This window comes from Pelobates fuscus, chromosome 10 (assembly GCF_036172605.1).
Source record: "Pelobates fuscus isolate aPelFus1 chromosome 10, aPelFus1.pri, whole genome shotgun sequence".
Lineage (NCBI taxonomy): Eukaryota > Metazoa > Chordata > Amphibia > Anura > Pelobatidae > Pelobates > Pelobates fuscus.
Window position 1 is genome coordinate 5,032,627 of NC_086326.1, and position 16,795 is coordinate 5,049,421.

Here is a 16,795-nt window from a genome sequence, read left to right on the forward strand (position 1 = left end):
AAATGGGATATTTGGGATTGATATTGAGAATTTCTCGGTTTATGAATGTTTTTGGAAACCCAGGATTTACTTCAAAACAAGAGAAATCTCAATGTATCTTTCCCGGTATAATATTTGATAAATAAATAATTTAACTCTAACTGTGCCAGAGCAAAGCAATTCACTGCTCAAACCTAGTGTGATAAGCAGGGCGCACTGCACACCACGTGCAAAGCATATACCGACAAGGAACATGCCCTGTAATGTCCATTAGTTTATTAATGATGGAGGTGGCTCTCTCTATACTGACTGCCAGGTGTAAAGGTGTATTATATTTCCCAGTAAATTATTGCTACCAGGCTTCTGACTTCCATTTCAGTTTGTAATAACACAGAATTCAGCATTCTTACCCACAGTTACAAATAACTAATCCCAGCCTATTGCCAATAAGACCGCTTCTACTAGCCCAGACAGGTATCCAGCCTAAATGTTGTGATTTTATTTTGAGCTTAGCACCGTGCACTGTTTAGAGAATAAGCCCGTGAGTAATCGATCTCGTGTTTATTTTATGTGACACGTCCATTCTATGACCGACCAGCTTGGCCCTGCAATAGGGTGGGCAAATATCATGGAGAAAATGAAAAGGTTTAAAAAGTCCTCAGTGCCAAAGGCGTAGTTCTTATCGCTCTATGAAATGTCGTCATTCCTTTTTCACATCAATTCGGAAGAAACAAAATAAGCGTATTTTTTGTACAAGTTGCAGAGTCGAGTCTTTCTTGTAGCATTTTAAAGGTATTTCTTCCTTACGGCGAAGCAGACATTTGCATCTCACTACAAAGTGCGGGGAATTCATAATCTTGGTGGTAACCTAGGAGAAAATCCAATCATATCACAGTGATTAATCGTTTATGTAGGCTGTGTTCACAAGAATTTACAGAATCCATTACACTGGCACCATCGTTAAAATACACCAAAGATCGTTAGAGTGTGTAAAATCATTCCAGTCCACTCACTGACCGGCTATCCTTCTAAATCTAAATAAATCACTTCACACTGGAATGAATGATACATTTAGAGGCATTTTCTAGTATTGTGGAAAGTATCATCGGGGCAGGATGTCTTATTTAGATTAGCATACCGATGCATCGCGTAGCTAAATGTTTATTAAAACTTGTTTTGTCTTTTAATCAGCTATGGCATGCACGTGTACGGTTTGTGTATGGGCACAGCATATAACAGCTTGTGTTTCTCAAATGTTAAGAGACGTATCAATGATGCTCATACAAAAAGGCACATTTTGGGACAGAACTGAATTTACCGTGGATTTTATCCAGTGTAGTCATGAATGAATGGTGCAATCCACAAACTGCCAATGTTTTACCTTACAGGGTTATTCACTAAATGGAACATTTTTACAAATTGAATCCAAATGGCAAAACTAAGGCAAAAATAGCCAATGTGTGAGAAGTCTTCCAAGTTAGCTTTTTGCCTCAGAATTGCCAATCACATGGCAAGCATTGGACTCTGTCTGGGCAAGAGACGAGACATGAATTCCTTGCTCTTCCCTCTGGCACACGGAATTAAACCTCACGTTTGCACATATATCCCTAAACCTTTTTCACGGTTAGTTGTGTTGGTGTAGCTTTACAATCTGTATTTCTCTTCCATCTAGCACTGACATGGTTAACTCCCGTAATGATGATGGGGGGGGGGTGTTGTTGACAGCAAATTGACTGTAACAAACTGTGGGTGTCTTTTTGTTTTTTTGCTTTTCAGGTAAACAGAGACTCTATTCAGACAGTAATTCCCATTGTTTCAAGCCAATTTGTGCCATCCCCTCCTGCTGAGCCATTTGTCTCTCCCCTGGCTGAGCTGAATGGAGCGAGAGAATGAAGCCATTTGTACCTAGTGTTCCATCTCGCCTGAGTTCATCCTCTATAGCCAGCAGACGGTTATATTTGGTGGTCTTCTCCCCACGCAGCAGACCTCCCAACTTGATAAATCGCGCTCCGAGCCCAATGGCCTGCAGTGAAACAGAAAAGCGTAGCAAGTTCGCTGCATTGAGAGCTTTCTCTTATTAAAATAACAGCTCACACACGGATGCAAAATGAAAACTTTAAACATCATATAAAAATATATTCCTAGAACATTTCTGTACATTTGTTTGTAAAATATATTTCAGAACTCCAGAACCACCTAGCTCGAGATTAGCAAAGAACATATTGTGATTTCATTAAGTTATGGAGAAAACAATGACCTGTACGCTCTGCTCCTGAATACATACATTTTTAGAATAATTCAATTTTACAGAAATGTAACAATTAAACAAGAAGTAGACAGAGCTGACCATGAGGCCTCCACATACCCTCCCCCTCACCCCCCGAATGTTTCTACATTTTGTAAGATACAATGGGATTTTTTTTTTTCCAAACATTTTATTGTTATAAATAAAATCGAAGAATATAATGTGTGTCGGGGTTACATCACCGAATGACATAAAAAATCCAAAGAAAAACACAGTCTGTAAAAGAGAAATAAAATGTAATAAATAAAAACATTTTATTAATATGAATTCTAATAATAACATAATTCTGAATAAAATATACAGAAAAGAAAAATCAAATGTACTGATTAAATATAACTATATATTTAAGATCACGTATTATTCAAATAAAATCCATTAAACAGGCAAAGTCATTGGCATTTCCATTGCATTTTGCCCGTTTATTTTCATTGGCCATTGTGTAAGAATTGATAAGAATGTAAAATGCGTTATCGATCGCCATGGTCTATATACTGTGTGTACTTTGTACTGTAATTTGATAATTCCGTTACAGTGATGTATACTCATTCTATCGCGATTATTATGATTTTATCATAAATTGTAAGAAAAAGACCGTTACCAAATCTGCTAGGCTTTCATCCATAGATTCCTCGTCCAAACATCCCAATATAGCCACTCGCTTTTCTTCTAAAAGAAAAACCAAGTAAGATGGAAAGTAAATGCCTTAAACTGTTTTATTGTTATGATAAATACAAAAAGCCTGTGTTTCTATTAAAATGCATTAAGCTTGCCCACTTCTCTTTATTTCCCTGTCGCCAAGCTTATAAATAAATTCACTTACGATAAATGGAAAGCAGTTACCATGATTACAGGCTATGGCTGTCCCTCGATCACCACCACGACCTTAAATAAATTCTTTCAGTTCTCATTTTCAAAGAACGAAATAAAGATTCTTCTTTCTACAAGGTCGCCGCATATAGGGTTACAATGAGTTGCATCATTGTGTTGCTCAGCATCCGTTCATGCAAAGGGTTAACCACCTTGGTTTGCATGGGAGTTAAAGCAGCTGGACTGTTCCATCTAATCACATTGCTCCCATAAAGTCAATAGGAAATCAATGAAGCCCCAATTATGTTACATTACCAACAAACCCATAACCCTGGACATCTCCTAAACACATTCCCTGCTATTCCTTCCTAGTTAAAAAGACTCCCCGGACTCCGAAAGTACTTTAGCCTGCTGAAGTGATTTTTTTTTGTAAAGAGTGTGTCCTCTTCTTTCATTTTACAAAAAAAATGCAGATTTCAATATAAATTATCACCCTGGCTGTCAATCAGACACCTGGTCCTGTTCCTTCCTGGTTTGTAGCAATTGCCCAGAGCACCTGCCTTGCAAAGACTTCTCATTGAGCTGCATTGGGAAGTCTGTGATTGGACAGCCACAGAAAGTCTGGGAGGGGTTAGAAAGGGAGGGCTTGTACAGGCTGCAGACAAGAGTTTTGCAGTTAGATATAACCGCAATGAAAAATGCTTAATTAAGTGCATGCATGTTTTCACTGAGGGAATATCTACCGCCAGTAATTTTGTTTTGGGCAGTGGAGTGTCCCTTCAATAGGGGGTTCCAATATTACATTAACATGTTGCATGGGTGCCTGCGTGCAGTCAGTTGCAGATCCCCTTCTGGCTTTCTGAAGGCGGTGGGTGAGTCGGGCAGCAGTGCTGAGTGGACTCCACGGTAAGTCTGATGGTTTGACTACTTACAATAGGTTGGTGCTATTCAGTGGTTTGGCACCATAACCACTAACTAGTGTTGTAGTTGTTATAGTTCCTTTAATTTCAGAATGTACATCTTCACTGCCTTTTGTAAATAACCAGATTGAATTTCAATGAGATTTAGCCATTAGTAATGCATTTTGCGTGACAGAATATAGAAAGTAACTTGAAGCATTAGAGCAATAGGAGAGTGTTATTTCGCACGCTCAGGGCTACTTTCTATTTGTAGATGAGCTTTTTGTCTTTATTCTCTACATGCTGGTACCATTGTTTTGATGCCACTTGAGTTTCTTGCATTACTACCTATCGCTTACCCGCAATGATGTTGCAAATATCCAGCAGGTCTGAAACAGTTGTCTCGTTGGTATGTTTGATGACTGTTCCGCTGGAAAGCGGAATGTTAACGTTTCGAGTATCCAGCAGTCTGGAAACAGGTTTTGATGCAAAGTCTGAAATTAAATAACACTTGGAGGCAAGCGCATTGGCGAGGCTCTGCCACTGTGCAGCATCCTGTACAGAGAACAAACACTTTATTAAAACCCACATTAAACGCTTGAAGAAGAGTCTCTAATAGTTACTATATGCAGTGAGAATATTTCTCCAGATCACAAAAATAACAATTTACCTAATCTTCTTTTATTCTCTAAATTGGGAATTCTCATCAACTCACCCAGAAGTTGCCAATTTTAGCTGATAAAATAGCTGCTGCCTTTATTCAGAGCATTCCATACACTTATCATGCGCTGTCTAGCTGTGTCTAGCACAGTATTTGGTGTAATAAGTGTTTATGCAAAATGAATAATAATTCAGTAAATCAGATTATCTGAAACCTTTAGTCTGTTTAAACTAAAACTTGTCTAAATTGTCTACAAATCTCATTTCTATGAAACTAAATCAGGGTTACGCACTGAACCATGAATTTTCTTGAACTCACCAGGAATTGGCTAAATGACGGAGCTGGACACACAGAGAGAAATTACTTGATATTGATGCCAATTAACCACTAACAATGTCAAAGGGATCTTATACTTTTCTACAATTTTCAGATCTTTTCTTGAATGTTCAGTAACCCTCTTTCAGAAGAAGAGTTATTGATGCCGTAACAGAGTCATTGAACAATTAGCAAATTCAAGACAGGAAAAAAACCTGGAAGAATTCACTGAAAACACTTTTCTAACAATTAACCAACATCCCGAAATATTTCTAGTGTACAAGCAGAACCAGAAATACCTTAATGACCTGTGAAGGCAATGTTAGCGACCGATCCCTCGCTGATCAGTTAGACCAGTTAAAATCGAGAACTTGTATTAGTAGGACCCTTTTATTTTTTTGGAGCTGCTTCTTCAAACTTATATTTAAGTATTCCTAGCTTTCTCTGAGACGCATCTTTTTCTGTCATTTCACTGAATGGTTCATGTAGGCTCTGTGGGAGGTAATCTCGGATTTAATTTACCGGTACTGTAAGCCTATTATAGCCAAGGTATCCTTAGTTCTGTTTATGAGATGCTTGTAATATGGTAAATGTAGGCTCCTTTGTGAGCTGGGGATATTCCCTGTCCTTTGGAGGGAATATCTATATTAACGGCTATCTGAGCATTCCTCTCCATAGGAGCCAAGGTAATCTCACATTACTGGAGGCAATCTGCAAGCCAAAGGACCATTACATTGGAGTTTACATAGTCATGTTGTTGGTTGAGGCTTTTTGGACAGATTCCTCTATTTATTCTACTTGTGAGCAGTAGTTACTTGATGCCATTCAGCAGATAATGTGAGTGCTTCTATCCCTATACTGTATTGTGTCTAGTTTTACACTTGTTTGTTACAGTTGAGGACAAATTGTTACCTGCTTTTTTACCGAGCTAGCCTGCCATCTGTATAGGATGATATCTTGGGGGTAGCCCCCGGTAGTAATGGTTAACTCTTCACAGTGGTTACACGTAAATGGAGGCTCATACCTCAATACATTCTATAATAGTTTATTAAAATTAGAGTTCATTTTTTTCCATTTTTGTTTCCAATTGATTTTTATGAGATTCAACCCATATGGCTGGCATTGTGCTATGTGAAAGGCCAAACGAAAGAAAGAAATTATAATCTACCTAAACGTGGTGTGACTACAGCTGCTCTAAACTTACTAAACAGGAAAAATACAAGTTAGGGAGTATTTCTAGGGCGTAAACGGAAGGTTATGCTATTTTTGTACTGGTTCCTATTCCATATGTCAGTCTAGTAGTGCCGGCACACGCATTGTGTCCAGCACTGTTGGAGAAATGTATGAGTGCACTTGCACGCGTACAAAAGTTCTCCATTAGATGTCTGAGTGTGCATTTGTGTGTTTAAGGCATCATGGGATGGCGGAGACGTCGCAATGCGGATGCACAGCAGAAGTAAGTACGTTTTTTCACTTACGTCCACTGCAGTATTGAACCCAATAAATGCTGAAGGAACGAGGAAAGTGACAGTCCCTCTTTAATTCGAGGAGTTTGTGTACACTCTCTTGCACAGTGCGGAGGAACCAGCGAGGTTTTATCACACTGTGAGCTGGGAATATTTCGTCCATTGTATGGTTTCTGTGTGGGGAGAGCTTACCTCTTTCCTCAGTGGGTCCAATAAAGCAATCACAGAAGGATATTGGTTAATTAAATCCAAATACATGTCGACCATTTCATCGGGAGTCTTGAATGTTCCACTTATGACTTCATATTTACCTTTGTTCTAGGAAAAAATGCAAATTGTGAATACATTTAATTCTCCAGCTGCACGGCAAACCCATTTAAACAGAGCAGAAGTCAGAGGCAATAAATTAAACAAAAGTGTTAAACAGAACTTTCAATTAAAAAGCAGAGAGGCTACTTACATAGTCCATTAATTCATGGGCGGCACAGTTGAGTGCTATATGGATATCTGTGCCCAATTCTTGGCCAAGGTGTTCGCAGGCTTCAGCAATTAAATGCAAGGGCTGATCTATGCGGTCACATCCAGATACCAAACAGCCCAGCGGCGATATGTTCTTAATTACCGACTGCAGAAATTAATGGTAACGAACACTGAAATCATACACCCAGCTCAAACAAACAGCGCCACGCCACTTGTTAAAAAGACACAATGTTTTCAGCTTGCTCAAATAGATTACATCCTGAGATTTTGGAAACAAAATGCAGTAAAGAGCTCACAAAGTGCTATCTATGTATTTTTATTTATTTTTTTTAAAAACCCTGATTATTTCCCAGGCAAGTACAGCATTGCTGCTCATGTTTTAGAAAAAAGAATCACAACACAATTCCAATATTATTTGCTTAATAGCGGAGTAAAGAAGGTCAGAACATTTGTGGATAAAGGAAAAATGTTCTATCAGAGGTAAAAAGAGAAAATGAAAATAGATGAATTGATTTTCGATATGTTTGATGGCAGGCTGTCTCATACTAAGCAACTCGCAATGCTGGGTAGATTAGTGGCTCAGTGCCATTGCTTTGCCAGGATGCCAGGCAAGAGAAAGCATTTATAATTGTTTTATTATTAGTTGGAAATGGAAAATCATTAACTAAATGTTTGGTTTTTGTTTTGTTTTTTAAATCAAGATGATTTATTTCCAACACAAAGTCAAAATGTGTCCTTACTATCAAACATTTTCCATGTATATAAAGAAACCCTACATACACCTGGATCACATACTGAAAGCCCGTTCAGTCCACCACTTACCGCTGCCTTGGATACATTACAAAGTTGCTTCATGATTTGATTCTGGAGGGAAAAGATCATGTCAACATTCTAGAAAGAAAGAAATAATGGCATTAAAATGATTTTAAAATTCTCTATTTCTAGTAACAGCTTTTCCTGAATATTGCTAATAAGGGGTTTTACCCTAGAGTTAAAGGAAGGACTGCTGTACCAATGACCAAAACGGAATCACTCAAAGCTCAACGTCCCAGCTATATAATTAGACAGAACTTTTATTCCAAGTATTAACAAGGACTTCTCCAAGACAACTCACAAGGGGGAACGAAAAGAGAATAAAATAAATGTGTTTTGTACAGATTGGTCCCTATGAGGACAGTGCTTTTGAATAAAGTTTTTTTTAATAATATTAAAGCTTTAAACGGCCAGCTTAGTCTGTATTGATTTTTGTATTGATTATTGTTAATGCATTGCACATTACTACCACCATTCTGAATTCAGTTTTCTTATTTACATATTGTGCTATACATTACGGTAGCCATGATCTGCAGACACCAGACCTCATCAGAAATATATATAAGCTACGAAATAAGAAACAGTGTATTATATATAAACATGGTGTCTGACCTCCTGCAGTGCACGACTCTGCTTAGGGATCACAATCACTTCTTTCATCAGGTTCAGTTTGCCAGGAGATGATTTTCCATAACTCAGTAGACTTATCAAAGGCGTTGGCATAACTAATTGAGCAGGTAGCTGTTGGGAGAAAAAGCAGGGTTACAGGTCGAACAAAAATGATATGGTCTCACTTTTATAGATATTACAATCTCATTGTTCAAAGAAAATAATCAGAAATGCAGTTGTGCCTGTATATATGGCATTTTATTTAAATTTCTTGTCATGTAAGAATGAACTAGTTCTGCTGGTCAGCGCACGGCTGGGATGCCAATAACTGTTGCATTTTGGAGTAGAACCACTAGAATCGCAAGATGTTAGTGAATACAGTCGCACCTTACTGAATAAACCAGCAAGAAACCTTCTGGTATATCTAACATATTTCCTGAAAAATACAGAAATCTGTTAAATGCTGCTTTAAAAGGTAACAATTAGAAAAATAAAAACCAATGTGTGTGAAGCAATGTCAAGGCATTTATTGTGTAACCACCGCAAACAATGAGGGATGTGCAATTACGTTGATACTACAAAACATTGTATTGTTTCTCCAACAATTATACAAAATATGGCAAGTTGACAATAGATGGGAAATGTTCTGTGTAAATTAGTTAACTTAGAATGCACAAAAGTATCTAAACAAAGGCTTTTCCGATAGCAGGATCATACAATAGCTAAGCAATGTAAGCATAAAATGTACAAAATACAAGTAAACAGCATGAGAAGAGGCGATGGGATACCTGTGCATTTCTTAGGGTTGCGATATGTAGGTACAAAGGGACGTTGTTGAGAGCTGCACTGCTCTTAGCTACAGCGAGTGACACTGCACCAATTGCAAAACTGCCGCAGATCACTGGCTCCGACGGTTCTTCCGGGGGTACAGGTTTCTCCATAACAGCCTTCCTTTTATCTGGGAGAAAGAAACGAGGGGTAAAAAGATTACAAGAAACAAGCACATCATCCAGCTATCCATTCCTTATTAGCATGAATATAGTCATTTATTGATTGGAATCCATGTACCCTCTGCTCCTAGAGATCTAGTGTGAGCCAGTGGGGAGATCTCATTTACTGTACCTAGAGATCTAGTGTGAGACAGTGAGGAAATCTCATTTACTGTACCAAGAGATCTAGTGTGGGCCAGTGAGTATATCTTATTTACTGTACCAAGAGATCTAGTGTGAGCCAGTGCGGGGATCTCATTTACTGTACCTAGAGAGCTAGTGTGAGCCAGTGAGTAGATCTTATTTACTGTACCTAGAGATCTAGTGTGAGCCAGTGCGGGGATCTCATTTACTGTACCTAGAGAGCTAGTGTGAGCCAGTGAGGAGATCTATCTTACTGTACCTAGAGATATAGTGTGAGGCAGTGCGGAGATCTAATTTACTGTACCTAGAGATCTAGTGTGAGCCAGTGAGGAGATCTCATTTACTGTGCCTAGAGATCTAGTGTGAGCCAGTGAGGAGATCGTATTTACTGTACCTAGAGATCTAGTGTGAGCCAGTGAGTAGATCTTATTTACTGGGCCTAGAGATCCAGTGTGGGCCAGTGAGGAGATCTATCTTACTGTACCTAGAGATCTAGTGTGAGGCAGTGCGGAGATCTAATTTACTGTACCTAGAGATCTAGTGTGAGCCAGTGAGGAGATCTCATTTACTGTACCTAGAGATCTAGTGTGGGCCAGTGAGGAGATCTCATTTACTGTACGTGAGATCTAGTGTGAGCCAGTGAGAAGATCTTATTTACTGGACCTAGAGATCTAGTGTGAGTCAGAGAGATCTAATTTACTGTACCTAGAGATCTAGTGTGAGCCAGTGAGATCTCATTTACTATACTGAGAGATCTAGTGTGAGCCAGTGAGGAGATCTCATTTACTGTACCGTGAGATGATCTTATTTACTGTACCTAGAGATCTAGTGTGAGCCAGTGAGGAGATCTCATTTACTGTACCTAGAGATCTAGTGTGAGCCAGTGAGGAGATCTCATTTACTGTACCGTGAGATCTAGTGTGAGCCAGTGAGAAGATCTTATTTACTGGACCTAGAGATCTAGTGTGAGCCAGTGAGATCTCATTTACTATACTGAGAGATCTAGTGTGAGCCAGTGGAGAGATCTCTGTTACTGTACCTAGAGATCTAGTGTGAGCCGCAGAGATCTCTGTTACTGTACCTAGAGATCTAGTGTGAGCCAGTGAGGAGATCTCGCTTACTGTACCTAGAGATCTAGTGTGAGCCAGTGAGGAGATCTCATTTACTGTACCGAGAGATCTAGTGTGAGCCAAAGAAGAGATCTTATTTACTGTACCTAGAGATCTAGTGTGAGCCAGTGAGGAGATCTCATTTACTGGACCTAGAGATCTAGTGTGAGCCAGTGGAGAGATCTCTGTTACTGTACCTAGAGATCTAGTGTGAGCCAGTGAGATCGTATTTACTGTACCTAGAGATCTAGTGTGAGCCACTGAGGAGATCTCATTTACTGTACCGTGAGATCTAGTGTGGGCCAGTGAGGAGATCTTATTTCGTGTACCTAGAGATCTAGTGTGAGCCAGTGAGGAGATCTATCTTACTGTACCTAGAGATATAGTGTGAGGCAGTGCGGAGATCTAATTTACTGTACCTAGAGATCTAGTGTGGGCCAGTGAGGAGATCTCATTTACTGGACCGAGAGATCTAGTGTGAGCCAGTGGAGAGATCTCCGTTACTGTACCTAGAGATCTAGTGTGAGCCGCAGAGATCTCTGTTACTGTACCTAGAGATCTAGTGTGAGCCAGTGAGGAGATCTCGCTTACTGTACCTAGAGATCTAGTGTGAGCCAGTGAGGAGATCTCATTTACTGTACCGAGAGATCTAGTGTGAGCCAAAGAAGAGATCTTATTTACTGTACCTAGAGATCTAGTGTGAGCCAGCGAGGAGATCTCATTTACTGGACCTAGAGATCTAGTGTGAGCCAGTGGAGAGATCTCTGTTACTGTACCTAGAGATCTAGTGTGAGCCAGTGAGGAGATCGTATTTACTGTACCTAGAGATCTAGTGTGAGCCAGTGAGGAGATCTCATTTACTACTCCTAGAGATCTAATGTGAGGTCTCTCTTACTGAGCCTGGTGATCTTTCTGCTGTGAACTACAAATGTTTACAAATTTAATTTGGAAGAATGGCAAATCTGTGGAACAGCTAATCTGGACAAATGTTCTAAATCAGCTATATTCACAGCATGGATATTTTGACTTACTTTTGCCAATTTTAATTAATATATGGAGGTTAGTGAAGAATTCTACAAGAGTGCACCAGTTGTGAGTTCTCTCTCCTGCAACTCCTGGAAATTTACATGTGAGAATTTAAAGTGAATTTGACATTTAGGATCAAAATATTCCAACTGGAGAAATGGTCTAAGTCAGCTGTGCTTCCAGTTTAGCTACTCTGAAATAAAATGTGAAATCTCACTTCAGCAAATAACCCTGTTAATGTTGGGTAAGGGGAGAACTCTCTCCTGTGCGGGTTACAGAGACAACAGAAACGTCTGCAGAACGTTCCAGCAAAGTACCCATCATGGAGTTACTCTGCTCCTCCGCTTCTCCTCTCCATCATTTACCTTTGCCACTTCCTTTTTTCTTGCCAGACTTCGGAGATGCCGTTGGTGTTGGGATCGAGGGTGCTGGCGAAGGTGTTACATCTTGCACAACTTGTGCCATTTCTTTTAATTCTTCTCTTTTTTGCTTAAAATATTCACTAGAAACAAAATACAAATAAATAAAACCACGGTAGAATATCTCATGTGAGACACAAGAAAGCCTGATCTATAAATAGTGAAACCGTCCTGAATGTTGGGTCACTGTGATCGCTATGCCAAGGTAATAAACAATAACAGAAAATGTCTTGCACCTATGTACATTAGGTCTGTTGGAAGGATTGTTCCTGATTGTTCCCAATACTCCATGAGACCACCACTTCAAATCCAATGCATTTAGGTGAGTTTTAAAAAATAACATTATGACTATTGGGACGCAGATGCCTAACCTAACTGCGTGATCTTAAAGGGGCATTTATATCTCAAGAGACAGTCTTGTAAATAGTCTAAACATTCGGTTTCATAGCTATACACACTAAATAAAACAGGAATTATTTAGATTATTGAGTGCGTTTTGGGTATATCAATATTAATACATTCAGAGAATTATATTTTGTAGCAGAACATCTGTCCTTGAAGGACTTACTATAAACCTGGCAATTTCATTTTGGCAATGTTCCCGTCAGTTACTATAGAAACCAGCGCCACGATTTAACTAAAGCAGTTTGATAAAAGCAGACACCGAGCACAAAACTTGCACACCTATGACTATTCATGGAATATATCTTCATATAAACGGCTTCCATGATGTAGGGATAGTTTCAGCCATTTACATTTGTTGGGCACGCTACCTATCATGTTTAATTCTAAGAATTTTGTAATCTGCTAATTTTGTTAAAAACTACAGTTTAATAAAGATTGAAAATCTTTGGATATACAGTTAAAATAAATATATATTAAAAAGTGATGAGTATTTAGTCATTTTAATTAACTGTACTCTATACATATATCAGTAGAGTGAGATTAAAGGATTACTCCTCACTTCCACCATTCATTGGTCAAGTGCGTCAGCTGACCACTCTCCGCCAATCACTGACATTGTGTGCGATTAAATTTGCACAGAATTAATAATAGTTGCAGCAAAGGAAAAGTCTCTGTTCCTCCTGGCTCATGGCACCCTGGGACGCAGGTGGAGATCGACCTCCGGCAGCCAAGGGGTTAAACTCTGTATGGGCTCTGTTTGATAGTGAAATGCTGCACCATAACCACCTCAAATAACTGGAGTAACCCTATAAGGATTTTATTTCAAACTTAGCATTTCCAAGTAACTTGGTAGGGACACTCCAAACACCTAACTTACTTCATCACAATAAGTCTGGTCAGGGCTAGGAGGGGAGGGCTTGTAAATGATGCAGACAAGAGACCTGTCAGAATGTATTCGTAGTTTCTTCGTTTTCGTCTTTAGGATCACTGTGTTTTCTTTCTACTTATTTCTAGCACATTCCTTTTGCTAATTTAGGGTTTCTCCAGTTCGATTCTCTTTACTGGGGATTGATTACCTTTTCTTCTTTTCATGAACGTTTTAGGGTTAGACCCACCACTTGTGGAGAATCCCTTGATCCAAAGCGACCCTTTTTTGTAAGACTTCTCTGTTCACTGTGTTCTCTCTGCCTTGCATTACAGACAGATGGTCCCACATATCGACATTATAACCCCTCGCTGTGTGTGTGATATCGTGTGGCTCACAGAGGCAGCAAAGAGGAATCTGGCCATGCCAGCCCTAGATCTGACAGATCACACCTCCATAACTCCCAAGTGTACCTATGTAGGAGGCACAGTCCCTCTTTTGGGCCCAAATCACTCTGTCCCTCATTTCTATCCTAATGTCCCTCTTTTCTAGGAACTCCAGATGTCTGAGTGTATAACAGAGATCCATAGTACTAATACTGCCAGTAATGTGCATTACAGAACTCCACAGTAATAACACTCCCAGTAATGTGTCTGAGTGTATAACAGAGATCCATAGTACTAATACTGCCAGTAATGTGCATTACAGAACTCCACAGTAATAACACTCCCAGTAATGTGTCTGAGTGTATAACAGAGCTCCACAGCAATAATACTCCCAGTAATGTGTCTGAGGGTATCACAAAGCTCACAGCCAAAATACTCCCAGTAATGTGTCTGACTGTATAACAGAGCTCCACAGCAATAACAATCCCAGTAATGTGTCTGAGTGTATAACAGAGCTCCACAGCAATAATACTCCCAGTAATGTGTCTGAGGGTATCACAGAGCTCACAGCAATAATACTCCCAGTAATGTGTCTGAGTGTATAACAGAGCCCCACAGCAATAATACTCCCAATAATGTGTCTGAGTGTATAACAGAGCCCAACAGCAATAATACTCCCAGTAATGTGTCTGAGGGTATCACAGAGCTCACAACCAAAATACTCCCAGTAATGTGTCTGAGTGTGTAACAGAGCTCCACAGTAATAATACTCCCAGTAATGTGTCTGAGTGTATAACAGAGCTCCACAGTAATAATACTCCCAGTAATGTGTCTGAGTGTATAACAGAGCTCCACAGTAATAATACTCCCAGTAATGTGTCTGAGTGTATAACAGAGCTCCACAGTAATAATACTCCCAGTAATGTGTCTGAGTGTATAACAAAGCTCCACAGTAATAATACTCCCAGTACTGTGTCTGAGTGTATAACAGAGCCCCACGGCAATAATACTCCCAGTAATGTGTCTGAGTGTATAACAGAGCTCCACAGTAATAATACTCCCAGTAATGTGTCTGAGTGTATAACAGAGCTCCACAGTAATAATACTCCCAGTAATGTGTCTGAGTGTATAACAAAGCTCCACAGCAATAATACTCCCAGTAATGTGTCTGAGTGTATAACAGAGCTCCACGGTAATAATACTCCCAGTAATGTGTCTGAGTGTATAACAGAGCTCCACGGCAATAATACTCCCAGTAATGTGTCTGAGTGTATAACAGAACTCCACAGTAATAATACTCCCTGTAATGTGTCTGAGTGTATAACAGAGCTCCACAGCAATAACACTCCCAGTAATGTGTCTGAGTGTATAACAGAGCCCCACAGCAATAATACTCCCAGTAATGTGTCTGAGTGTATAACAGAGCTCCACGGCAATAATACTCCCAGTAATGTGTCTGAGTGTATAACAGAGCCCCACAGTAATAATACTCCCAGTAATGTGTCTGAATGTATAACAGAGCTCCACAGCAATAATACACCCAGTAATGTGTCTGAGTGTATAACAGAGCTCCACAGCAATAATACTCCCAGTAATGTGTCTGAGTGTATAACAGAGCCCCACAGCAATAATACTCCCAGTAATGTGTCTGAGTGTATAACAGAGCTCCACAGTAATAATACTCCCAGTAATGTGTCTGAGTGTATAACAGAGCCCCACGGCAATAATACTCCCAGTAATGTGTTTGAGTGTATAACAGAGCTCCACGGCAATAATACTCCCAGTAATGTGTCTGAGTGTATAACAGAGCTCCACAGTAATAATACTCCCAGTAATGTGTCTGAGTGTATAACAGAGCCCCACGGCAATAATACTCCCAGTAATGTGTTTGAGTGTATAACAGAGCTCCACGGCAATAATACTCCCAGTAATCTGTCTGAATGTATAACAGAGCCCCACAGCAATAATACTCCCAGTAATGTGTCTGAGTGTATAACAGAGCCCCACAGCAATAATACTCGCAGTATTGTATCTGAGTGTATAACAGAGCCCCACAGCAATAATACTCCCAGTAATGTGTCTGAGTGTATAACAGAGCCCCACAGCAATAATACTCCCAGTAATGTGTCTGAATGTATAACAGAGCCCCACAGCAATAATACTCCCAGTAATGTGTCTGAGTGTATAAAAGAGCACCACAGCAATAATACTCCCAGTAATGCGTCTGAGTGTATAACAGAGCCCCACAGCAATAATACTCACAGTGATGTTTCTGAGTGTATAACAGAGCTCCACAGTAATAATACTCCCAGTAATGTGTCTGAGTGTATAACAGAGCCCCAGAGCAATAATACTCCCAGTAATGTGTCTGAGTGTATAACCAAGCTCCACAGCAATAATACTCCCAGTAATGTGTCTGACAGTATAACAGAGCTCCACAGTAATAACACTCCCAGTAATGTGTCTGAGTGTATAACAGAGCCCCACAGCAATAACACTCCCAGTAATGTGTCTGAGTGTATAACAGAGCTCCACAGCAATAATACTCCCAGTAATGTGTCTGAGTGTATAACCAAGCTCCACAGCAATAATACTCCCAGTAATGTGTCTGAGTGTATAACCAAGCTCCACAGCAATAATACTCCCAGTAATGTGTCTGAGTGTATAACAGAGCTCCACAGCAATAATACTCCCAGTAATGTGTCTGAATGTATAACAGAGCCCCACAGCAATAATACTCACAGTAATCTGTCTGAATGTATAACAGAGCCCCACAGCAATAATACTCCCAGTAATGTGTCTGAGTGTATAACAGAGTCCCACAGCAATAATACTCACAGTAATGTGTCTGAGTGTATAACATAGCTCCACAGCAATAATACTCCCAGTAATGTGTCTGAGTGTATAACAGAGCTCCACAGCAATAATACTCCCAGTAATGTGTCTGAGTGTATAACAGAACTCCACAGTAATAATACTCCCAGTAATGTGTCTGAGTGTATAACAGAGCCCCACAGCAATAATACTCCCAGTAATGTGTCTGAGTGTATAACAGAGCCCCACGGCAATAATACTCCCAGTAATGTGTTTGAGTGTATAACAGAGCCCCACGGCAATA

The 16,795-nt window shown here is 39.7% G+C and overlaps 1 protein-coding gene across 1 annotated transcript in view; it reads right to left on the reverse strand.

The window, feature by feature from the left end:
- Positions 1-525: 525 nt before the first annotated feature.
- Positions 526-16,795, reverse strand: part of ENO4 (enolase 4) — a 76,286-nt gene continuing 60,016 nt past the window's right edge. The window contains exons 4-13 of the mRNA XM_063435293.1: positions 11,968-12,104; positions 9,123-9,292; positions 8,338-8,466; positions 7,735-7,803; positions 6,893-7,057; positions 6,625-6,750; positions 4,350-4,545; positions 2,883-2,950; positions 1,885-2,002; positions 526-847 (exon numbers count right to left, since the gene is read on the reverse strand). Of these exons, the coding sequence (XP_063291363.1) occupies positions 783-847; positions 1,885-2,002; positions 2,883-2,950; positions 4,350-4,545; positions 6,625-6,750; positions 6,893-7,057; positions 7,735-7,803; positions 8,338-8,466; positions 9,123-9,292; positions 11,968-12,104 (1,243 nt within the window). The 3' untranslated portion in view covers positions 526-782. The remainder of the gene's footprint in view (positions 848-1,884; positions 2,003-2,882; positions 2,951-4,349; positions 4,546-6,624; positions 6,751-6,892; positions 7,058-7,734; positions 7,804-8,337; positions 8,467-9,122; positions 9,293-11,967; positions 12,105-16,795) is intronic.